The following is a 25,741-nucleotide window of genomic DNA, read 5'->3' as shown; positions in this document are numbered from 1 at the left end:
CCTCAATCACTGGGCTATTCATGAGCTCAGCTTAAACAACTTGACTGCCTGTCTCACAGGAATTCCATCACAGAATAATTCATTGTCTGTTTGTCTGTCTCTCTGTCCAAGCACTCATTTTTATCAATGCTAGTAATTAGGTCTGGTGTAAATGCACAGTGCCGTGTTTAGTTCAGAGATAACCTGCACCCACTGGGCTAAGCTTTATAAATACCTCGAGCTAAAATACACGTCTCTGTGTTTCTGAAGCACTCATGTGATGAGCGAGGCTCATAGCAGTGTTTCCTTTCACATTCTGCTGAGTCAGGCATCCCATTAAAACTCTTTTGGCATCGTGCTCTAATAGCAGGCCGCACAGCTATTTTCAGATTTCAAAAAATATACTGGTTTATTTAAGTTGAAAGTGAGGAATGGCTGGGATGATGCCATTCCCATTCCTCAGCTCTAACCACTAGACCCCACTGCTTCCCTGCACCCATTCCTCAGCTCTAACCACTAGACCACCCTGCTGCACCCATTCCTCAGCTCTAACCACTAGACCACCCTGCTTCACTGCACCCATTCCTCAGCTCTAACCACTCACACTGCTGCATCCATTCCTCAGCTCTAACCACTAGACCCCACTGCTTCACTGCACCCATTCCTCAGCTCTAACCACTAGGCCACCCTGCTGCACCCATTCCTCAGCTCTAACCACTAGAACTCCCTGCTTCCCTGCACCCATTCCACAGCTCTAACCACTAGACCACCCTGCTTCCCTGCACCCATTCCTCAGCTCTAACCACTAGACCACCCTGCTTCCCTGCACCCATTCCTCAGCTCTAACCACTAGACCACCCTGCTTCACTGCACCCATTCCTCAGCTCTAACCACTCACACTGCTGCATCCATTCCTCAGCTCTAACCACTAGACCACCCTGCTGCCACCCAGTTCCTCAGCTCTAACCACTAGACCACCCTGCTTCACTGCACCCATTCCTCAGCTCTAACCACTCACACTGCTGCCACCCATTCCTCAGCTCTAACCACTAGGCCACCCTGCTGCACCCATTCCTCAGCTCTAACCACTAGACCACCCTGCTTCCCTGCACCCATTCCTCAGCTCTAACCACTAGACCACCCTGCTTCACTGCACCCATTCCTCAGCTCTAACCACTCACACTGCTGCACCCATTCCTCAGCTCTAACCACTAGACCACCCTGCTGCACCCATTCCTCAGCTCTAACCACTAGACCACCCTGCTTCCCTGCACCCATTCCTCAGCTCTAACCACTAGACCACCCTGCTGCACCCATTCCTCAGCTCTAACCACTAGACCACCCTGCTGCACCCATTCCTCAGCTCTAACCACTAGACGACCCTGCTGCACCCATTCCTCAGCTCTAACCACTAGACCACCCTGCTTCACTGCACCCATTCCACAGCTCTAACCACTAGACCACACTGCAGCACCCATTCCTCAGCTCTAACCACTAGACCACACTGCAGCACCCATTCCTCAGCTCTAACCACTAGGCCCCACTGCTTCCCTGCACCCATTCCTCAGCTCTAACAATTGCACCCGATTGCCACTTGGATACCTGTTGCTTAAAGGGATAACAATAATACCCGAAGGCTAGAATATTAAAAGTAAGCCCTTGTAGTGCAGTGTAACAGTAACCAGTCAGAGCTTGCAGCTGCAGCTGGGAAATCAGCACCCTGGACAGCGCTTATCGATTGCCTCTGAGAACACATCACCACTACTCTCCCAAATTGCTATTGAGAAGTGACCTGTAATACAATTACTGCCCAATCTGGGCTCTGCTATAAATTATTAAAAGGCACTCCTGTGCTCTGTTATCTCAGCTACCTGTCATACACAGATTCAAGGGGTGGGAAAATTACTAAGCCTATTAAAGGAAGCTAGCGCAGGACCCTGTCCTCATTACAGAGAATTCCTGGAAATCTGTCATCTGCTGTGAAACAATCACCAGGGCCAGAGGTATCACAGCTCTATTTATTGCTGCTTCATCATTTACACAGGCTCATCCACTCTCCCACTGGAGTAACAGTAATGATAAATAATACAACTAGTAACAATATTAACAACAGCAACAACTACAGCTAGCAATAACTTCAATAGGGTTCACTGTAGGTGTCAGTATTGTAGTATTTATTTTGCACTCTGCATGGAGTTTTGACCCCAAAATGAGCAGTTCAGCATCTTGTGTTAAGAGTTATGCACACTGGAACGCTGGATTGAAAAAGCAACTGTAAAAAACTGAAGAAGAAGAAGAAGAAGAAGAAGAAGAAGAAGAAGAAGAAGAAGAAGAAGAAGAAGAAGAAGAAGAAGAAGAAGAAGAAGGGTTGGGGAGAAATCAAATACAAACTAAATAGTTATATCTGTATAATTTATAGAGTGACAAAAATCAGCAATCAATGATATTTTGTTTCTGGACTTTTTAAAAAATTTAGGTAAGAGAATGTGAGATGGGATGGTAGGGTGTGCTTGTTTTTATTGGGCACCACACTTAAGACATGTCATATATATATATATACAGTGCCTAATAATCACCAATGCAATTCTATTGAGGCCTGGCTTGTCTTAGTTCAGTCAGAGCTGTGCTTCAAGCAACTGTTAATAAACATGCAGAATGTCTTTGAGATCTATGATCAGGAGTCGATATGGGGCTAGCTAAGCACATTCAGAACCCCTTATTGTTGTTTAAAGAGGTCAGTTTATTATGATAAACAGGGTAACAGATAACGTGCTCTAACACACGCACATATTGTGTGTGTGTGTGTGTGTGTGTGTGTGTGTGTGTGTGTGTGTGTGTGTGTGTGTGTGTGTGTGTGTGTGTGTGTGTGTGTGTGTGTGTGTTCGTGTGCGCGTGTGTGTATCCGGAGAGCCTTGTGGCAAGGAAACAGAGGAGTCTAATCTAATAAAACCACATTTGAATTATTTTGCAACAGTAACAGGATGTCAAGATGACTGGGTGCATTGGATATCTCAGCATTCTTAATTAGGCGCCCCCACTACACAGTTAAACCCATCTCTGTGTAACTCAGCCAATAAAGTCTGAGGGTTCAGAGATCAAATGTGTAATGCTTGATGCCTCAAAGACAAAGTATATTCATTTGTCAATACCCTCTCCCCATTATATAATAGTAAGTACTGCTGTTTCTGTTCTTCATCATTAGTCATTCAAACAGATTATATAAGAGTGGCATAAATCTAGAGGACAGAACCAGTCAATCACACTGATTCTCACCCGTGGATTATCTGCCGACAATCCCAAACAGCAAATGAAACAGCACTTGTCATGCCAAGTGCCACGACTGAATGCAATATAAAACAAACACAGCCACTACCAAGCTTTATCCATTGTTCTTACAGTACAAAAGAGCCTGTTTATTGAAATTGTGATGTCATCCCACGCGTCCACAAAGTATAAAAATAGTCAGATTAACACCTCATTCTGACATTGCTCCATGAATAGGTAACAAATGCATTGGGTACATTGGGAGTGCTCAGCCTAGTCTCTGAAGCTTTCATTACATCCTGGTGGTCATTAACTCATAATAATGGCTACTTGTAAACATGTTATTGCTTTCATAAACGATGCTGCTGCATAGTGTAGTTATATTCCCCCTTGATTTGCTTTAGGCAGAGCTCAAGTGGAGGATCTCAAAGGAACAATAACCATAATGGTTTTTCTTGTACCAAAACAACTAATACCATCTCTGAGCTCAATCTCACCAGATCTCAGAAGACAAGCTACTTTAGCCCTTGCAGAAGAAGAAGAACATGGCAGCACAATAGCTTCAATCAAGTGCCCTCTAATTCTTCTGTGTTCTTGGCTATATATATATATATATATATATATATATATATATATATATATATATATATATATATATATATATATATAGACACACACAGTACCAGTCAAAAGTTTGAGTACACTTGCTGGAAACTATGTTTTTTGACAATGTTTTACGTCGTATAAGTTTCTGTAAATACTTGAAAAAAAAAAACACATGTTACAATATACAAAATAAAACATAAAGAGTATCAAAGCAATGTTCAAGAAAATTGAAAATCGTCTCTAAATCTTGGATACCTCAAAATAGCCACCCTTTGCCTTAATAACAGCCTCACAAACACGAGGCATTTGGTTAACAAGTTTCAGCAGGAAATCACCCGACATGTCTTCCCAGCTCTTCTGCAGAGATGTAGGGCACTCGTGGGTAACTTTGCTTTGACTCTTCTGTTCAGTTCGTCCACTACAAGTTCTACGGGATTGAGGTCTGGAGACTGGGCAGGCCATGTCATTAGATTGAGTTGTCCTTCACTTTCCTTCTTCGCCAGATAGTTCTTGCACAACTTTAAGGTGTGTTTCGGGTCATTATCTTGCTGAAGAATGAAGGACTGCCCAAGTAGCAGTAATCCTGATGGAATGGCATGCCTCTGAAGTATGCTATAATAGCCATGCTGGCTGAGCTTGCCATGGACTTGGTAAAGATCACCAACTCTGTCACCAGTAAAGCAACCCCAGACCATGACACTGCCTCCTCCATGCTTGACAGTGGGAACCATACATGCAGAGCTCACACGCTCACCCTTGCTGCGTCTTACAAATACTCGGCAGTTGGACCCAAATATTTCAAATTTTGACTCATCGGTCCATATGACCAACTTCCACTCCTCAAACATCCAGTTTCTGAGTTTTTTGGCCCAGGCAAGTCTCTTTCTCTTATTCTGAACTCTTAACAATGGTTTCTTTGCAGCAATTCTTCCAGTTAGGCCAGCTTCACGCAACCTCCTCTGAACAGTTGATGTTGAAACATCTGTACTTCTAGTAGCATTTAGCTGAGCTTGTATTTCAGGGGCAGTTATTCGCCAGTTTCGCAGACTTTTGACTCAAATTAACTTATTCTCTGATTCTGAGGTCACCCTTGGCCTGCCTGACCTTGTTCGGTCCTCATGAGTGCCAGTTTCTTCATATCGTTTGATGGTCTTGGCCACAGCAGTTACAGACATTTGCAAAGTTCTTACGATTTGTCTTAAAGATTGACCTTCATTTCTTAAAGTAATTACAGACTGTCTTTTTTCTTTGCTTAACTGAGCGTATTTTGCCATTTTCTGCTCCCTTACATTCAGGAATGACACACTTGTGCCTATGCTACCTATATTTATAGTAATCACGGACCCTCACTTGTTAAAAATAATTGGTGACAAAAGGTTAATTAGGTAACATGCTAGTTAACTCAGATAACATATCAAAGACACTTTTATACTTAGGCCAGTGTTCTAACATCGTTACATATTTCAGACTTTTAACTGTCTTGGGCTTCAGACTGAATCCCCTTGCTTTGGGTGACCATTTCATTGAAATTGACAAGATTTACATTTTCATTTAAAATTTTAATTTTTGAATGCAATTCGCTTATGATTATCAGCTTATATAAGTACAAGTATCATATAATAAAATATTAAGTGTTTATAGACAAGTTTATACAGTTAAAAGCACAGATAATCATGAAAAACCCAGTTTCAAGCAGGTGTACTCAAACTTTTGACTGGTACTGTATATATATATATACAGTTTCCTCCTTCTCTTTTTCTTCCTAATACAGTCCAACATAATCTAGCTCTGCTCAATTCTACGACTTTTACTTTTCTCTGTCAGAATATTCCAAAAGCCTACATGGAACTCACTCTGTATTCTGTTCTGGTACATAAACTGCATGGAAATCTGTGGAAATGAGTCTCTATCTTGCTCATCTGCACTGCATGATTCAGCAAATTCCATCAAATTGGTGACTGGATGAATAAACTGTCAGCACAGGCCAGAAAAGAGATAGCTAAACTTTATATATATATATATACTTAAATATTACTCCCCAGAACCTCCGTATTATAGCATCTTCATAGATTTCTGTGCACACATATATGATTCTCTGCAGAAATCCATTTGGTTTAAATATCAGTTTAATCTGATAATTTCTGCAGCATTTCCATGGTACTTCTATGTACCTTTTACATGTAAATGTATGGTACGTGTACAGCAAAGCCCTGTAGGGGCCTACACTGAAGTTGGTTTGGAAAACAGTAGGCAGAGCGTGCAATCATGGGAGGCTCTTTATAACTCTCTAGTGTGTTTTATTTCATTGAAAGGTGCTGTCATGCTGCTGTTCCTTCTGTCTTTTCTTCTGTCTCTTTCTCTCTTGAAAGGATTCTGACTCAAATGTAGTCTTCACTGCTGCCCTGTCTGCTTGGTTGGAACAGCAGAGGAATCAAGAAAACAAGGCAATACCCCTGACTGTACCATTCCTCCACAAGAGGGGCAACGGACTGCACTCTACATGCGTCAAGACTGGCATGCTGGCTGAGCTCACTGGTGGCTTTATATTTGCTGTTATCATCAGGTTGCAATTGAAGATAAGAGGACATATTGTTCACAGGCACAGCAGTACGCAGATCAAGTACAGGGAAGCAAAAAAAAGAATGTGAAACTTCAATTAGCAATTTGCTATAGGGGAAACTTCTCCCCTCTGCCCCCCTCCTCCTCTCTAAGAAAACGCCTGCACACAGTTCCTGTGTGAATCAGCTCAAGCAAACAGAAAAGTCGGCTTATCAAAGCCTCCCACACTGCCGCGTGCCTTCTCCAACAATCCCAAACATGCCAGGGGGCTGCGTCCCATAATCCCCTGCCAGAGAAACACCGCTGACAATGGCAACATGTGTCGGGAAACTGATTTGTCTTTGCATTATAATTGGCTAACTGTCAAACTGTCAAAGATTTATTTTTTCTTTAAAACCAGCAAGAAATAACACAGTAGGTGCATAACCCACACTACCAAACTTTTCTTTTTTTTTTTTACTGTTATTTTCTAATCAAATCCTGCAAATGATTCCCTTCATGAGGCTGGCCAGTATCATTCATGGAATACTTGCTGTACCCTCAATGTAGCCCTTCACAGCTGCTAGCTCAGCATTAGCAGTTGCAAAGATGTTCACCTTATTTTTTTTTCTATTAAGAAACCTGAGTTATTTAACAAAGACAAGGCAATATAAAAATTATATATTCTCATCATTAAGTGTCTCCACTTCTTTAATGAGATCATGTGCTCTCCCACACTGCAGTCAAGTCTGTGCTGAGGAGTTATTGACCTGTATCCAGCATCTCCAGTGGCTAATAAAGGGTTCTCTTACTTATCATCTGCTTAATAGCAACTTATTAAAGCCCCAGTCATTATTACTCCTAGCCCTGCTTTGGCTTCCTGTTAGAATCATGTGCAAAGGTACACAGCAGAAAGTAACACTGGGCAATTATCCAGATTAGTGCCAAAACAGATAGGCAGAAGAGTTTGGAGATCATAGCAATATTTGACAAGTGTTAACAGGTAATAATAGGTAAGAAATGAATATAAAAGAGCCTTCAATGCAAGTCAGATAAAATGTTTAACCTGTGCTTATTAATATTCATATTTCAATAATATTTAAAATTAAACTTTATGTTACGCAAGAACATGTTTTGGCCAATACCTTCATCAGGGCTGTTTCCCTAGCGTTTCAATACCTTCATCAGGGCTGTTTCCCTAGCGTTTCAATGCCTTCATCAGGGCTGTTTCCCTAGTGTTTCAATACCTTCATCATTCTGTTTCCCTAGCGTTTCAATACCTTCATCATTCTGTTTCCCTAGCGTTTCAATACCTTCATCATTCTGTTTCCCTAGCGTTTCAATACCTTCATCATTCTGTTTCCCTAGCGTTTCAATACCTTCATCATTCTGTTTCCCTAGCGTTTTAATACCTTCATCAGGGCTGTTTCCCTAGCGTTTCAATACCTTCATCAGGGCTGTTTCCCTAGCGTTTCAATACCTTCATCAGGGCTGTTTCCCTAGCGTTTCAATGCCTTCATCAGGGCTGTTTCCCTAGCGTTTCAATACCTTCATCATTCTGTTTCCCTAGCGTTTCAATACCTTCATCATTCTGTTTCCCTAGCGTTTCAATACCTTCATCATTCTGTTTCCCTAGCGTTTCAATACCTTCATCATTCTGTTTCCCTAGCGTTTTAATACCTTCATCAGGGCTGTTTCCCTAGCGTTTCAATACCTTCATCATTCTGTTTCCCTAGCGTTTTAATACCTTCATCAGGGCTGTTTCCCTAGCGTTTCAATACCTTCATCATTCTGTTTCCCTAGCGTTTTAATACCTTCATCATTCTGTTTCCCTAGCGCTGTTTCCCTAGCGTTTCAATACCTTCATCAGGGCTGTTTCCCTAGCGTTTCAATACCTTCATCAGGGCTGTTTCCCTAGCGTTTCAATACCTTCATCAGGGCTGTTTCCCTAGCGTTTCAATACCTTCATCAGGGCTGTTTCCCTAGCGTTTCAATGCCTTCATCAGGGCTGTTTCCCTAGCGTTTCAATACCTTCATCATTCTGTTTCCCTAGCGTTTCAATACCTTCATCATTCTGTTTCCCTAGCGTTTCAATACCTTCATCATTCTGTTTCCCTAGCGTTTCAATACCTTCATCATTCTGTTTCCCTAGCGTTTCAATACCTTCATCATTCTGTTTCCCTAGCGTTTCAATGCCTTCATCAGGGCTGTTTCCCTAGCGTTTCAATACCTTCATCAGGGCTGTTTCCCTAGCGTTTCAATACCTTCATCAGGGCTGTTTCCCTAGCGTTTCAATACCTTCATCAGGGCTGTTTCCCTAGCGTTTCAATACCTTCATCAGGGCTGTTTCCCTAGCGTTTCAATACCTTCATCAGGGCTGTTTCCCTAGCGTTTCAATACCTTCATCAGGGCTGTTTCCCTAGCGTTTCAATACCTTCATCAGGGCTGTTTCCCTAGCGTTTCAATACCTTCATCAGGGCTGTTTCCCTAGCGTTTCAATACCTTCATCATTCTGTTTCCCTAGCGTTTCAATGCCTTCATCAGGGCTGTTTCCCTAGCGTTTCAATACCTTCATCATTCTGTTTCCCTAGCGTTTCAATGCCATTGTTATGGATGATTAAAGAACAAACAAGAAAAACAGGGGGTGCTTCCCCAAATGATCTAAATCATGAATAACAAAAAAGACATAATTCAAACGCCAGATCATAAATCCTGAGATAAAACCATGAAGGCAAATAAAGGCATTAGCCAAAATGTTTTGCTTACCTGACTGTGATTAATAATGTTGTTTTAACGAAGTCTCAAAGATACACACACACACGCACGCACCCACGCTATTATAGATGCTGACCTTTACAACATATATACACAAAGGACCTCGTTGCAAAGGTACAAACAATCGTGATGTCATCATCACTCTTCAACTGTCAAAGGCTTCAGCACAAACCCAGGGAGTTCTCCTTCCGTTTCCATGACGACAAGCCAAACAGTCCCCCGAGGCATCATTAAAACACAACTTTTAAAATCACAGAGTGCAACATTTAAAAAGCCACCATTGAATTGCATTCAGCAGCAACACTGGAACAGCATAAATATTTAAGTCCGCGTTCACGTCCCTCAGATCTGGTGGGCCCATGTGAGAAACGTTTTTAACACATCCTGAACTCTCTGTCAAGTCTGAAAAATATCCCTGCCGACCCTCCCCATATACAGTATGAACCAAGAAGCACTAGTGCACCCTTCCAGAAGCTCACCACTGTATTTGTGCAGTTTTACAATGATGTTCCCATGGTTACACTATGCATTTACTATAATTTGCCCTGGCTTGCCATATTTATTAATATGCTTTACCACGCCTCGCTATTCTTTACAATGCTTACTCATTCTTTACAATGCTTTCACTGTGCTTTATTAAAATGTTCTCTCCATTTACTATGGTAACCCTTTATAAGGGCACTGCCATGCCCTTGCTCCTGCTCCTGCTTGTTCCAGTAGCACTGCAGCCCCACACAGCTCCCACAAAGAGGCAAAGGGTTTGTGTGACCTACCCCTGGCAAAGTCTTCTGCTCGTGCAGGGCGCTCTGAGCTTTCAGGGCTGACTCTCTGGCGCAGTATGTGAGGAAGGCGCAGCCTGCAAATGTAAAAAGGAGAAGGGCATTGGAACTGAGTGAGGCAGAGAGAGACAAAGAAAGAGAGAGAGAGCGACTTTGATATACATACACAAACACACACACACTCATCGTAACAGGTAGCACAAGCTGCCCACCGTGGATAGATCTGTCTGTTCAGCCACAGTCCAGGAACAGCTGTCTGTCTGACTGTCTGTTTATCCATCAGTTCACATATAAAATCTTACTGTGATATACTACAGCACAAGCACAAGAAAGTGTAGTATTGCTATACACAATGAGAGTCTGATAAAAAACAGCAGCTTACAAACCCAATACAATCAAGGTAAACAATGACAAAGCAAAGTCAGTGAATAGATTAAAAAAACACACTAAAAAATTCAGCCTAGATTATTTATTCATACTCACTTCTGTACTAAGTAGCTTAAAATTACATTTTTATTGAGTATATGCTGAAATGTACATTTTTCTCTGTATATCTGGCTTTGAACTTGCATTGACCTCATCTGGAGAATCCGAACGGCCGAGACTGAATAGCCTAATTCCATTCAAATCGTGTGACAACATGACCCTTCAACTCTGCCAGCCCCATCTACGTAGATATAGGTGAGGTATGCAGAGTTGAGTCATCACAGTATCATATGATTTCAATGGCACTCTGTAATACTGTATATAGAACTGAAACTTACTGGAACTTATTTCATATTTTTAGGGCATCAATAATGCATGTGGGACAGACACAATTCCAAACCAAGTTCCCTGTGAATTATTCAGCAATGAAACTAGTTGTTTTATCTCCTCAAAACATTTTTGGATTTTATAACTTGTTTATTTGGACTTTTTTGTTCACTGTATTTGCTAAGAGCATCACTGGGACTCATCAAATCACATATGATAAGTGTTTTGTGTGTATCAGTGTAACTCATGCCCCACATGGTGAGAACATGTGTGAAGGTGGGAGTAATGTCCATTTTGATTAATGTTGGCCTCTGTGACCCAGAGAAGAGCCCTGGGAAAGGTCTTGAAATGACAGCGCATGAGCACACCTGCTAAAATGAATGACTACAAAACAACACAGCAACTCTTTTTATATAGAGCAGACATAGCTTTTGAACACTGTCACATTAAAAACACTCACGTACAAGAGTTTTTGCTTCATTCTTCATGTTCCTGTTTACACAACAACAAAAAAACAAATTAAATATTCTCTTGACGTAATGTATTTAACCCAAGTCACTGAAGTAAGGGGTTCACTTGAGCTTAAATACCCTAAACCAAGAATCTCATCAAAAGCTGAACAGCTTGCTGGAAGTTGCTTCATGGGAGGGTAATGGATCCTCACATCAGACCTTGACAGTGTCAGTGACAATGCCACTATATTGTAGAGTTGCTGTTTTGAATTGTGTGAATTCATAATTAACCGCTGTGAGTCTTTGATGTTTATTACAGAGATAAATTCATGAAACTATCGATCATCATACCAAGAAAAATCTCAATGGAAGAGGTGACAATCCATCTCCATTAGACTCACAAATCTCTCTCACCAGGGTGGGCCAAGGAAGCTGATCCGCCACACACTGCCCTCCACATTTTAAAACAGGTGGGATCTGTGACGATCGATAGAGAATGTGCAGGTCAGCCAGATCACATTGGGAGTGTGAATGTTTACATACAGACACACACTAAAAATACTTTAGAAGAAGAAGAAGAAGAAGAAGAAGAAGAAGAAGAAGAAGAAGAAGAAGAAGAAGTCGTAGCTTTGCTTTAATTGTAAAACAGTCTAGGTTAGGGAAGGTATTGATTTGTTTATGTATCGTTGTCAGCCAATGCAATCTCTGGAGTCAAGCATTTTATTCTCAAAGTGGCAGGGAAGACAGTGCAAGCTGTGAGCAGACAGAATAACACCACCAATACACAGAACAAACACAGCTCAACATGACGAGAAGAACAGCAATCAACACAGCTGAGCGCCACCACCACTATATATATCAACCTGGGTCTAAATACTGAGGCTGTACTGGCGAGAGGCTGCACATTCAGGAACAATACGAATGTGCACATAATGAATTTGAATACTGCTGCTGTTTAAATCATTAAAATACATGCAAACCTTCCAGTATTTCACATATTTATTTAGACAGAAACACGATAAAGAGACTTGATACATTTTTCAATATCTAAACAGCCACGGAACTAAATACGGTCATCATTTAAACTATTAAAATATCACCCTTCTTCAGTTTCATATTTCTACTAACTAATTACTAATTATTTAAATATTGACTGTATTTAGATTAACTACCATAAATAAACCCCAATTTGTAATTAACAACTGTTATGGAATATTGATATCTCAAAAGAACTCCTTTCATTAACTGAAATCTGTAGTATGGACAGTTCTGATGGCCAAAGACTACAATAGACCCTTTTAAAATGTATTTTATTATGTACTGTATTTAAAGAAAAAAATGCAATGATTTCAGTTAGGCAGTATCAATGGCAGTGATGTGTCTTAACTGTTTCAGTTCTAGAACGCCCGTGCGCTCCATCGCGTGAGTTCCAAGAATGCCTGCTGGAACGTCTCTGTGCCGCTGTTTCTATTGGCAGGCTCCCACAGGCATCTGAGAGTTAACTGTCCTCCTGCATAACAGGTCACATTAAGTACTGCCAGCAGCAGTAGATCAAGCTGTTGATAAGATTCTGTATACTGAATGTGGCCTTGAGAAGTTCACATTATCTTTTTTCTTGAAAGACATTGATCCCAGACCATGGCCATTCTCAATAGCAGCCAAGAAATGAGACCTGAACAGAGACTGGAAAGTTGTGCACATCATCACGGCATGGAGGAGACTCCCATGGGCTTCTGAAAAGCTCCTGTTCTCTTGCTCGGATGTGATTGTGAATTTAGAAACAATACTGGGGTTTATTATCCTGCTATTATTCCATTTATAGAAACAGTTATTTCTAGAGTTTGGAGCTGAGGACTGGGAGCCAGGAGGAAGCGTGGTCTGGTGGTTTGAGCCAAGAGTAAAAGCACAGCAAGAAGAGAAAAAAAAAGGATATAATGGACACCTTTAGAAACGCTCATGCTTTTCAACTGGTGAAAAACACACACAAACAGGATCCCAGAGGACAGCAGATGAGATGGCAGCTGATCTCTGGGGAACACTATCTAGTCACTTTGATCCTCCCATCTCTTGTTCTAACCCTGCTCAGCGGTGCACTAGAGACAGGTATTGATATATTCCCACAAAAGCAGAGGCTATTAATCTATCTTCGATAAACCCCATCCATGGGCTGTCCTTCAGGGCCCCGTGATTAAATGCACAGATCAGACCTGTCATGTGACACATGTGAGGGAGCTCAGACCTCAGTGTGCATTATTAGAAATTGTATTTTAAAAGGGAGATTTCCATGTATTCAGGTGATTAATCATTCGCATGGATTTTTCTGTTATAAAAGACACCCTGGCATTGCCGTCTGCTGCCCCTATTCAATCCGGGGGTCCAGTTTTGACATTGCTTGATGTATTGTATCTACCTCAATCAAGCTGTTTAAGTCCTCTGCTATTTACCTGAAGCTATTCATATCGAGAGAGTCGGTAGTTCCTGTACTGAGGCTTGTGTTTTCAAAACGTGTGCACTTCCCAAGAAGCAATGACCCTGTGTTCCAATAAATACAGGGTGTTCTAACAAAACTTCAACATTTTTGCAATTTGTCTTTTGTTGAAAGATTAAAAACATTAACTAATGGGTCCTGGCAGTTAGGGGATTAGAAAAACAGGTTCAGAAAGAAGCTATTAAATTGCACATTTGCAAAAGAAAAGCGAAACTGTATTTTAATATTTGATATGGTACTGTAAATGGTTTCACTCAGCGTTTGTCTGTTTGAATGAACTGTAGCATGACAAGGCAGTGCTGGGCAGTGAATTAGATGAAACGGCTTTATATTTATAGCTATATATATATATATATATATATATATATATATATATATATATATATATATATATATATATATATATATATATACATATATATATATACACTGTACATACTATAAACACGACTCTTACCTCTCCTGCACTGCTAGTCACTCTATAGGTCTCGAATGTGCAGTGTTGTACATGATGAATGTGCGGTGTTGTAGTGAATATGTATTTGCATTTTAAAACATGATGTTTGGAACTACACTCGATTCAATTAAAAGATCTTTAAACTGATGTCCACTTCTAGTTTTGTAACTAAACAAAACAGCGAAAAGTCTGCACTCAAAATGTCTTCATTTTAACTTAATTTAAAACAAACATATTAAAAAAGACATGAACGCTTTAGTCCTTCCGCCCGTCCTCAGTGTGTATCGAGTGTTCAACCTTACGTACATTACATAGGTGACTTGGATCACTACATAATTACCCATTAAAAACAACAATCAATATAAATTACAGATTATACAATTCAGAATTAGAACAATCACTGACATTATGTATTTAATTAATGCATCATCAAGCAAACCATCTCTTTCCCCCTTGACAATACATTATTTTTTCATTAACTTCAACATCCTTTTTTTTTTAGGGTTTGAAACGGAGTACCATCATTTTTGAAAATCCTTTAAGGATACAAAGCTTTCAGAACGACACCAGCAAAAAGACGCTTGCTCAATTCCACTGGGATCTGATTATACTACCAGTGGGTTGCCCAGATGAAACCCCAGCAAATCTATTAGTAGTTCACAGCATTATCAGCAGTGTTGAGTTAACACACCTGTACTGATATAGTGTTGAGTTAACACACCTGTACTGATATGGCTGCATGATACTGCAAGGAAAGACTGGTGCCTATTTGCTGATACCACTGTTAAACTATTGGTATGTCAGTATAGTGTAGTATCATTTCATCAATGGATCAATGTTTAGCATGGTGTTAAAGGAGCAGGACACCACTCTTTAAATACTATTCTGTGATCACTGTGAGAAATTGGTCTCTGAGGAACTAAGTTACCTAGTAATGAGTGTCCGAAGTGCAGGGTGCTATGATTGAGTTGTAAACTGCAGCAAAAAAAAATAAATAATAATAATAACATGTTGGCTGTAAATGCATTTTATTGTGCGGAAAATATTGGAGATACAGTAGGTGGACAAATGTATAAATGTCAATTAAAAAAAAAAAGTTATTTTATATATATATATATATATATATATATATATATATATATATATATATATATATATATATATATATATAATATATATATATTTGACCTCTTCGGAGAAGAGGGCTTTATAACTGGACTTACTTCTGGTGACAGTGCCTGTCAAGACCATTGTCACGGACAGTGGGCTATAATCAATCAAGGGCTCCCCGTACAATAGTTGATACCCCGGGGTCATTTCATTTTCACTATGGCTGAGTCCTGCAGTTACAATAAAGTGAGGCAAGGTTTGACAGTAAATACAATTTTATATATATATATATATATACACTTCTCAATATAGCTGATACAGAGTATGTAAATAAATATTGACATATATTTTGTTTAAATATAGCTGATACAGCATAAGTAAATAAAAAATAACCTAAATAAATAACAGAAAATGTTTTTGAAGTTCGCACGGTATAGTTAGCAGAGCTTTTCTGTTTTTGTCTGGTTTGCTGGCTGCTGCCTAATCCAGCTTATATCCCGCCCGTCATATTTGTTTTCGTCAAGTTGAATTTGTTTGACTTTCAGAAAGTCAGAAAACAATGACAATGACGTTTTAATCACCATTTTAGTGTTTGGAGCATCTTTCTTTTGAAGTTTGTTTTGTAATACATTTCTGTTAACTCAGAGAATCAGTGTTCAGCCACTATTTCTTGAGAAGAGTGCAGGGGAGAAAAGTGTTGCTTTGAAAAACAGTGATGTGAACCAATTTACATGACAGATGAAGACAGATGGTGTAAACATGTTTTATATATATATATAGTACACCCTGGCTATAACGAACCTGCTGGGGTCCAAGCCTTTTGTTCGTTATATCAAGTGGTTCGTTATAGCAAAAGGACAAAATGAAGTATAAACTGTTGCAGTAAGTTAACGAGATGAGATTGTGAATAAAAGTAGAACTACATGTACCTGTTCTTCTCATGTATGTAGTATTCTGCCTTTGCTTTATCCTGTTTGTTAAAGAATTAAAACGCAGTACAAAAAGCAAAAATCCTGAATTGAAGCTGAACTTTTATTCAAAATCAGTCTAACAAAGTGCAGCAAATCTTAATCCAACGTGCAAGAATCCCACACTGATCTTTCATTCCAAATCAACCCAACATGAAACGTTTGATATGATAGGTTTGTTGTTGTTTTTTCTTTAATTGATTTTGCTTTGCCACATGGTTGTTGAACAAGCCAAAAAACAGAGTGCTTTTTGACACCCTACATTCACGACAGAGATGCCTGCGCTGCTCCTTTTTTTTCAATTAATATAGTTTCCAGCTTTGTTGCAACATGACATTATTTTCGTCTGGGAGGCATTTCACACTGCACACAGTTTTACTAAGAGTTGCCTTCACTGCAAAGGTGGCATTCTGTGCGTACAAACTGTGATGTTGACAGTGTGTGTTGGCCGATGCTCCTACACTGTTTTTTTGTCATTTGTTAAATGTGTTTGTATTGTTTGTAAATAATTCACAGCAGTCCTGATGCGATAGCACATTGGTAATGTTAACTCTTGTGTCTTAGCTAAATTCCAACACTACTCAAAATTGATGGTTGGGATATCTCCGTCCCGTCTCTCGAAAAACCCTCAGTTTCCCCCATCCTTCCAAAAGGAAACAGGACATCCCTCAGTGGAGCAATCACATAGAAATGTCTCCAGTAATTGCATACCTCCAGGGTATAGAAAGTTGGGACTCAGTGGGGCAATTATAACAGATAACTAATGCCTTGTTGTTACTGTGTGCTACTGTAAAAATACAGATGCATAGTGGTAAATATATATATAGTACAGACTTATTATGAATACATTAATACATATGCATGCACAAACAGACATGTATAGACATGCTCTGCTTACATGCGTATGTAAAAACAGCACACAAACGTTTACTCAAAGTCTTGCAGGAATGTGGGTAGCAGAGGAATGGGTATTTAAAGCATTATGTTGATATATAAATGGCTTTCTTCCTCAGAGATTCATGGCTGGAGAATCTCCAGTCATTACAGATCCAACTTTACTCATCTTTATGTCTCCCAGTCCTGCTGTTAAGCGGTTCAGAGGACGTTATTATATATATATATATATATATATATATATTATATATATATATATATATATATATATATATATATATATATATATATATATATATATATATATATATATATATATATATATATATTATATATATATTATTTATATTTAAAGAGGCTGGCTCTCCCTCTGCCCCAATTAAAGCTATCTATCATCTTTAAAACAATAAGTATTGTCTGAAATGGATGTGCACCACAATATTTAAGTAATATTTTGTAAGTGATAGGATAGACAAAGTGGTTAATAACCGTATACCCCACTGCGAAAGCTAAAGCTGTGGTTTGTGGTTGCACAGTATAACTAAACCCCATATCTATTTGTCTCACCTTCTAGACGCGTGCAATCTTCACTTCAGACAATTGTATTTTGATGGGCTAGTACCGAGATGCAAGGAGTCTGATGTATTGTTCTCGCAAAGGTGAGAAGAATGATCAAATTAGTCTCACTCTCTTAACTTTAGTCTCTCACTGATGATGCAAAAAGCCTTTGTGGGGAAATAACTAGAAGAATCTTATAATGGTCTTTAGTAGAGAAAATATTACTAAATATTACTGAACTTAAAGTTTTTACAAACAAGTTTCAAGGATGTAGCAAAAAAACAGAAACAAAATAAAAATTGGAAACCAAATGACATGAATGATACGTAACTTTTGTACGCCCTATTTGTTTAATGCTTCCTTTATGAAAATATATTGCTGACGTGGGACTTCGACAAGCACAGACCAGCAGGCAGATCAGACAGCAATCTTATCCACAGAATACACATGCATCTGTCTAACCAGGACCACCATGCATCAACTCACAAACATGTGCACCTGAGATCTGGCTAGCATTGGTCATTCCCATCCCAAAAGCATGTTTAAATGAGTGCTGTTCACCGGTGGAGGCCTGTAGTCATGCAATCCTTCCCCGATCATGCAGCAACAATGTAATTAATAAGCTTTATTGAAAAGAGACATTTACTGGGCAGAGTATCAAATAAGACTAATTAAAATAGATATAATGTGTACTGAAGCCTCGACCTCAGTGCACGCCAGTAAATCTCTCACTAAACTGGAAACCTGGTATCAACAGACCAGCTTACACTGAAGACAGCAATAGGCAGCACCAGTCACCTCCACTCTAATATATTGGTGTGTACGATGCTCTAAACAATGTGGCAGGGCACAAAGATGGAAGAGATACGTTCTTTTGATGAGAATGAAAAATGTAAGTGTTTATCTGAGGGACAAGATGTTATGGAATTTCTGCCCGCAGCCTCCTGGAAGAATCATGTTTACAAGATGTTTCTTTGCTCATTAGATGCTCTCTCTGTACTGTTAAGCACTAACGTGCCATATTTTCAAAGTGTTCACTCCAATCTTTAATCTTCTATTTTTCTAAAGACGTAAAACACCTGTTCATTTTATACCAGACAGCTGAGTTACAGTACCAGTGCTTCAAGTTCCCTTCAGCACTCTTGAGGAGTTTTGTTTCTCATATACAGGATTTTTTCTTCTTTATTTCCACTTTGAAAACATTGCCCAGTGTGTCAGTAATGCATTCAAGTATTTCAAATTTAAATTCAAATTTATTGGCATGACAAGTCAAACAAGTATTGCAAAGCTAATATAGTAACTGAAAATAAATACTGATTACACACACACACACACACACACACACACACACACACACAGTGCCTTGCAAAAGTATTCAGATCCTTCCTATGGTGTCCCATTTTGTGAAATTACAAAATGATGCATACACAATTTTTTAAACTTAATATTTTATTCAAAACTTGAATGCTCAAACTGAAGACTTCTAAGGGTAAGATCAGTTACAGTAAATGTCAGCAAAAACGTTGATTGCATAAGTATTCAGACCCGTCAACTCAATATTTGGTGGACACACCTTTGGCAGCAATTACAGCCACAAATCTTTTTGGATAAGTCTCTACCAACTTTGCACAGCAGCTTGGTGCAATTGGTGCCCATTGTTCTTGGCAGATTTGCTCAAGCTCTCTCAAGTTGCTTGGGGATCGCTTATGGACAGCAGTTTTCAAGTCTTTCCACAGATTCTCAATAGGATTCAAGTCAGGACTTTGACTGGGCCACTCAAGGACATTCACTTTCTTATTCTTAAGCCACTCCAGTGTAGCTTTGGCCTTATGCTTTGGATCATAGTCCTGCTGAAAGGTGAATTTTTGCCCCCGTTTTAAGTCTTTAGCAGACTGAAACAGGTTTTCCTCTAGTATTTGCCTGTACTTTGCTCCATCCAATTTTCCTTCAATCCTAACAAGCTTTCCAGTCCCTGCTGAGGAGAAGCATCCCCACAGCATGATGTTGCCACCACCATGCTTGACTGTAGGGATGGTGTTGACTGGGAGATGTGCTGTGTTGGGTCTGCGCCAAACGTCTGACCACAACACCTTTTGCCACATTTCTGCAGGATCACTCAGGTGCTTTGTTGCAAACTCCATGCAGGCTTTGATATGGCTTATTTTCAGTAATGGCTTCCTTCTTGCCACCCTGCTATACAGGCTACTTTTGTGAAGTGTTCTGGATATTGTTGACTGATGCACATTTTCTCCCATCTCAGCCATTCTAAAGCTCTTTCAAAGATGGCGTTACCCTCACAGTGGCATCCCTCACCAGTTTCCTCCTTGCCCGGCTGCTCAGTTTGGAGACACGGCCTGATCTAGGAAGTGTCTGGGTGGTACAATGCACCTTCCATTTTTTGATGATTGAGTAGATTGTGCTCACAGGGATATTAAGAGATATTTTTTGTACCCTTCTCCTAATCTGTGCTTTTCAATGACTTTATCCCTGACTTGCTTTGAAAGCTTTGAAGCCCTTGGGCTTCATGGTTGAGTCTTTGCTTGAAATTCACTACTTGACCAAGGAACCTCAAAGAGACAGGTGATTTTATTCTGAAATCATGAGAACCACTAATATTGCACACAGAGAGAGGCCATTCAACTAATTGTGTGGCTTGTTAATCATGTTGTGCACCGGAATTAATTTAGGTTTGCCACAGAAAAGGGTTTGAATACTTACGCAATCATGACTTTTCCATTTTTATTTCATATTAATTACCTATTTATTTCTTGATTTTTGTTTTTGCTTGGAATGTGTGGAGTAGATTGTGTATATAACACATATTAATTCCTATTTCAAAGTGTCATGACTTTAAGCTTTAAAGCAACAAAATGTGAAACTGTGAGAAAATGTGAAAACTGTGAGAGGGAGAGAAGCAAGAGAACTGAGAGAGAGAGAGAGAGAGAGAGAGAGAGAGAGAGAGAGAGAGAGAGAGAGAGAGAGAGAGAGAGAGAGAGAGATTGAGAGAGCGAGAGATGCCAGTACAGTATTTTGATTCTGCTACATTAAAGTCACTGTGAACAGAGTACAGTATTAACCAGTAAGACCCCACAATAAATATGTGTTCCAATTCCCAATTCTGTTGGGTGACGTTCTAAACTCTATCAGTAGAATCCCGTGGCCAGAAAAAGAATCTTTGAAATGTAGCACTGTGTAAACCCCCCCCCCCAGCTAGCTCCCTGCACAGACAGGCAGGACCCACACTTCAGCTCAGCATCAGCAATATAGCTTCTGACAGGCTAATCATGACCCTGTGTGGCTGCATTGATTATTAATACAGAGGTCTGGGAGGCTGGCTTTCACTGCAGCTCTACTCATATCTGAAGTCATTCACCACTCACTATTCATTTGTGAAGCAGCGATTGCATTACAGGCATGTCTGCGGAAACCATAGAGGGTTACTCACCTCGTGCAAGAGCAGCGGAAGTAACTTTCAAAGAACTGTAACCACTTCTTTTTTATTGCTGGTGCCCTTCTTTCTTATTTCTATTGCATTTGTATCATACCAGCTTTCAGTATATGCAGTCATTTCAAAGACAACTGTATACAATTAAAGTTATAACTGATGCCAAGTTAATTCCTATCTAATCACCTCGCTGCTACCAGACCACCCTGTCATGAAAACATAAACAAACAGCATATTTTCATTCATTTATAATTTGGACAAAAAAATATACACCGCAGCTCTGACACAGATTACTTATTAAAAAAATAAAATCAAATAAAATATAAGCTTGGTTATCTTTCCTGGAAATGTAAAACATAAACAATAAAAAAGCACTGTAGTTTGTGTGAGATGCTCTACTCCAGTCCAGACCCCGTCACTCGCAGTTCCGTTTATAGACAGGATGAGCACCAGAGCACAGAGCTGCAGTACATTGGAACTCAAACTAGCTAGCAGATGAACGATGACACAGATTAGAAATGAAGGCTTCTTCTGTAGATTCTTGATTTAAAACATAAAATAAAAACATAGAAGCCCGGTCCTCTTTCCTAGAAATGTAATATATACAGTACCAGTCAAAAGTTTGAGTACACCTGCTTGAAACTGGGTTTTTCTTGATTATCTATGCTTCTAACTGTATAAACTTGTCTATAAACACTTATATTTCATTATATGATACGTGTAATTATATAAGCTGATAATCATAAGTGAATTGCATTCAAAAATTTAATTTTTAAATGAAAATGTACATCTTGTCAATTTCATTGAAATGATCACCCAAAGCAAGGGGATTTCAGTCTGAAGCCCAAGTCAGTTAAAAGTCTGAAATGTGTATAACACGGTGTTAGAACACTAGCCTAAGTATAAACGTGTCTTTGTTAGATGTTCTCTGAGTTAACTAGCATGTTACCTAATTTACCTTTTGTCACCAATTATTGTTAACAGGTGAGGGTCCGTGATTACTATAAATATAGGTAGCATAGGCACAAGTTTGTCATTCCTGAATGTAAGGGAGCAGAAAATGGCAAAATACGCTCAGTTAAGCAAAGAAAAAAGAGAGACTGTAATTACTTTAAGAAATGAAGGTCAATCTTTAAGACAAATGACAAGAACTTTGCAAATGTCTGTAACTGCTGTGGCCAAGACCATCAAACGATTTGAAGAAACTGGCACTCATGAGGACCGAACAAGGTCAGGCAGGCCAAGGGTGACCTCAGAATCAGAGAACAAGTTAATTCGAGTCACAAGTCTGCGAAACCGGCGATTAACTGCCCCTGAAATACAAGCTCAGCTAAATGCTACTAGAAGTACAGATGTTTCAACATCAACTGTTCAGAGGAGATTGCGTGAAGCTGGCCTAACTGGAAGAATTGCTGCAAAGAAACCATTGTTAAGAGTGCAGAATAAGAGGAAGAGACTTCCCTGGGCCAAAAAACACAGAAATTGGATGTTTGAGGAGTGGAAGTTGGTCTTATGGACCGATGAGTCAAAATTTGAAATATTTGGGTTGAACCGTCGAGTATTTGTAAGACGCAGAGAGGGGAGCGCATGAGTTCTGCATGTGTGGTTCCCGCTGTCAAGCACGGAGGAGGCAGTGTCATGGTCTGGGGTTGCTTTGCTGGTGACAGAGTTAATGATCTTTACCAAGTCCATGGCAAGCTCAACCAGCATGGCTATTATAGCATACTTCAGAGGCATGCCATTCCATCAGGATTACAGCTAGTTGGGCAGTCCTTCATTCTTCAGCAAGATAATGACCCGAAACACACCTCAAAGTTGTGCAAGAACTATCTGGCGAAGAAGGAAAGTGAAGGACATCTCAATCTAATGACCTGGCCTGCCCAGTCTCTAGACATCAATCCCATAGAACTTGTAGTGGACGAACTGGACAGAAGAGTCAAAGCAAAGCTACCCACACGTGCCCTACATCTCTGGGAATTGCTGCAGAAGAGCTGGGAAGACATGTCAGGTGATTTCCTGCTGAAACTTGTTAACCGAATGCCTCGTGTTTGTGAGGCTGTTATTAAGGCAAACGGTGGCTATTTTGAGGAATCCAAGATTTAGAGACAATTTTTAATTTTCTTGAACATTGCTTTGATACTCTTTATGTTTTGTTTTGTATATTGTAACATGTGTTTTTTTTTTCAAGTATTTACAGAAACTTATACGACGTAAAACATTGTCAATTATGAAAACTTTTGACTGGTACTGTATATATATATATTTTACAGGCTACGATAATTGCAGCCTTTTATACACACCTGCCTCGGTTAAAGCACATTGAATAATTGATGGGCCCACCCTTCAAGACCCACATATTACTCTATTCCATCCACATTCACATGGACATGAAGTATTTTCAACAAAGGCTCAAAATTAACACTGCCCTGCATCCAGTTCATATATGCTGTTATTAATGTAGCTGGTGGAATAGCTCTGCACATTTATACTGTATTAACACTGCCCTGCATCCAGTTCATATATGCTGTTATTAATGTAGCTGGTGGAATAGCTCTGCACATTTATACTGTATTAACACTGCCCTGCATCCAGCTCATATATGCTGTTATTAATGTAGCTGGTGGAATAGCTCTGCACATTTATACTGTATTAACACTGCCCTGCATCCAGTTCATATATGCTGTTATTAATGTAGCTGGTGGAATAGCTCTGCACATTTATACTGTATTAACACTGCCCTGCATCCAGCTCATATATGCTGTTATTAATGTAGCTGGTGGAATAGCTCTGCACATTTATACTGTATTAACACTGCCCTGCATCCAGTTCATATATGCTGTTATTAATGTAGCTGGTGGAATAGCTCTGCACATTTATACTGTATTAACACTGCCCTGCATCCAGCTCATATATGCTGTTATTAATGTAGCTGGTGGAATAGCTCTGCACATTTATACTGTATTAACACTGCCCTGCATCCAGCTCATATATGCTGTTATTAATGTAGCTGGTGGAATAGCTCTGCACATTTATACTGTATTAACACTGCCCTGCATCCATTTCATATATGCTGTTATTAATGTAGCTGGAGGAATAGCTCTGCACATTTATACTGTATTAACACTGCCCTGCATCCAGCTCATATATGCTGTTATTAATGTAGCTGGTGGAATAGCTCTGCACATTTATACTGTATTAACACTGCCCTGCATCCAGCTCATATATGCTGTTATTAATGTAGCTGGTGGAATAGCTCTGCACATTTATACTGTATTAACACTGCCCTGCATCCAGTTTATATATGCTGTTATTAATGTAGCTGGTGGAATAGCTCTGCACATTTATACTGTATTAACACTGCCCTGCATCCAGCTCATATATGCTGTTATTAATGTAGCTGGTGGAATAGCTCTGCACATTTATACTGTATTAACACTGCCCTGCATCCAGCTCATATATGCTGTTATTAATGTAGCTGGTGGAATAGCTCTGCACATTTATACTGTATTAACACTGCCCTGCATCCAGTTCATATATGCTGTTATTAATGTAGCTGGTGGAATAGCTCTGCACATTTATACTGTATTAACACTGCCCTGCATCCAGCTCATATATGCTGTTATTAATGTAGCTGGTGGAATAGCTCTGCACATTTATACTGTATTAACACTGCCCTGCATCCAGCTCATATATGCTGTTATTAATGTAGCTGGAGGAATAGCTCTGCACATTTATACTGTATTAACACTGCCCTGCATCCAGTTCATATATGCTGTTATTAATGTAGCTGGTGGAATAGCTCTGCACATTTATACTGTATTAACACTGCCCTGCATCCAGCTCATATATGCTGTTATTAATGTAGCTGGTGGAATAGCTCTGCACATTTATACTGTATTAACACTGCCCTGCATCCAGCTCATATATGCTGTTATTAATGTAGCTGGTGGAATAGCTCTGCACATTTATACTGTATTAACACTGCCCTGCATCCAGTTCATATATGCTGTTATTAATGTAGCTGGTGGAATAGCTCTGCACATTTATACTGTATTAACACTGCCCTGCATCCAGCTCATATATGCTGTTATTAATGTAGCTGGTGGAATAGCTCTGCACATTTATACTGTATTAACACTGCCCTGCATCCAGCTCATATATGCTGTTATTAATGTAGCTGGTGGAATAGCTCTGCACATTTATACTGTATTAACACTGCCCTGCATCCAGTTCATATATGCTGTTATTAATGTAGCTGGTGGAATAGCTCTGCACATTTATACTGTATTAACACTGCCCTGCATCCAGCTCATATATGCTGTTATTAATGTAGCTGGTGGAATAGCTCTGCACATTTATACTGTATTAACACTGCCCTGCATCCAGCTCATATATGCTGTTATTAATGTAGCTGGTGGAATAGCTCTGCACATTTATACTGTATTAACACTGCCCTGCATCCAGCTCATATATGCTGTTATTAATGTAGCTGGTGGAATAGCTCTGCACATTTATACTGTATTAACACTGCCCTGCATCCAGCTCATATATGCTGTTATTAATGTAGCTGGTGGAATAGCTCTGCACATTTATACTGTATTAACACTGCCCTGCATCCAGCTCATATATGCTGTTATTAATGTAGCTGGTGGAATAGCTCTGCACATTTATACTG

At 39.6% G+C, this 25,741-nt stretch overlaps 1 protein-coding gene across 4 annotated transcripts in view; it reads right to left on the bottom strand.

Annotated features, from left to right (window-relative positions):
* LOC121306952 (CUGBP Elav-like family member 4) overlaps positions 1-25,741 on the bottom strand; it is a 257,276-nt gene that overhangs the window by 215,750 nt on the left and 15,785 nt on the right. For all 4 annotated transcript variants that reach the window (XM_041239007.1, XM_041238979.1, XM_041238996.1 and 1 more), the window contains exon 2: positions 9,936-10,018. In XM_041239007.1, coding sequence (XP_041094941.1) covers positions 9,936-10,018 — 83 coding nt within the window. The remainder of the gene's footprint in view (positions 1-9,935; positions 10,019-25,741) is intronic.

This window comes from Polyodon spathula, chromosome 2 (genome assembly GCF_017654505.1).
Source record: "Polyodon spathula isolate WHYD16114869_AA chromosome 2, ASM1765450v1, whole genome shotgun sequence".
Lineage (NCBI taxonomy): Eukaryota > Metazoa > Chordata > Actinopteri > Acipenseriformes > Polyodontidae > Polyodon > Polyodon spathula.
Note: the sequence above shows the minus strand (reverse complement) of the source record. Positions and strands in the feature narration are given on the sequence as shown.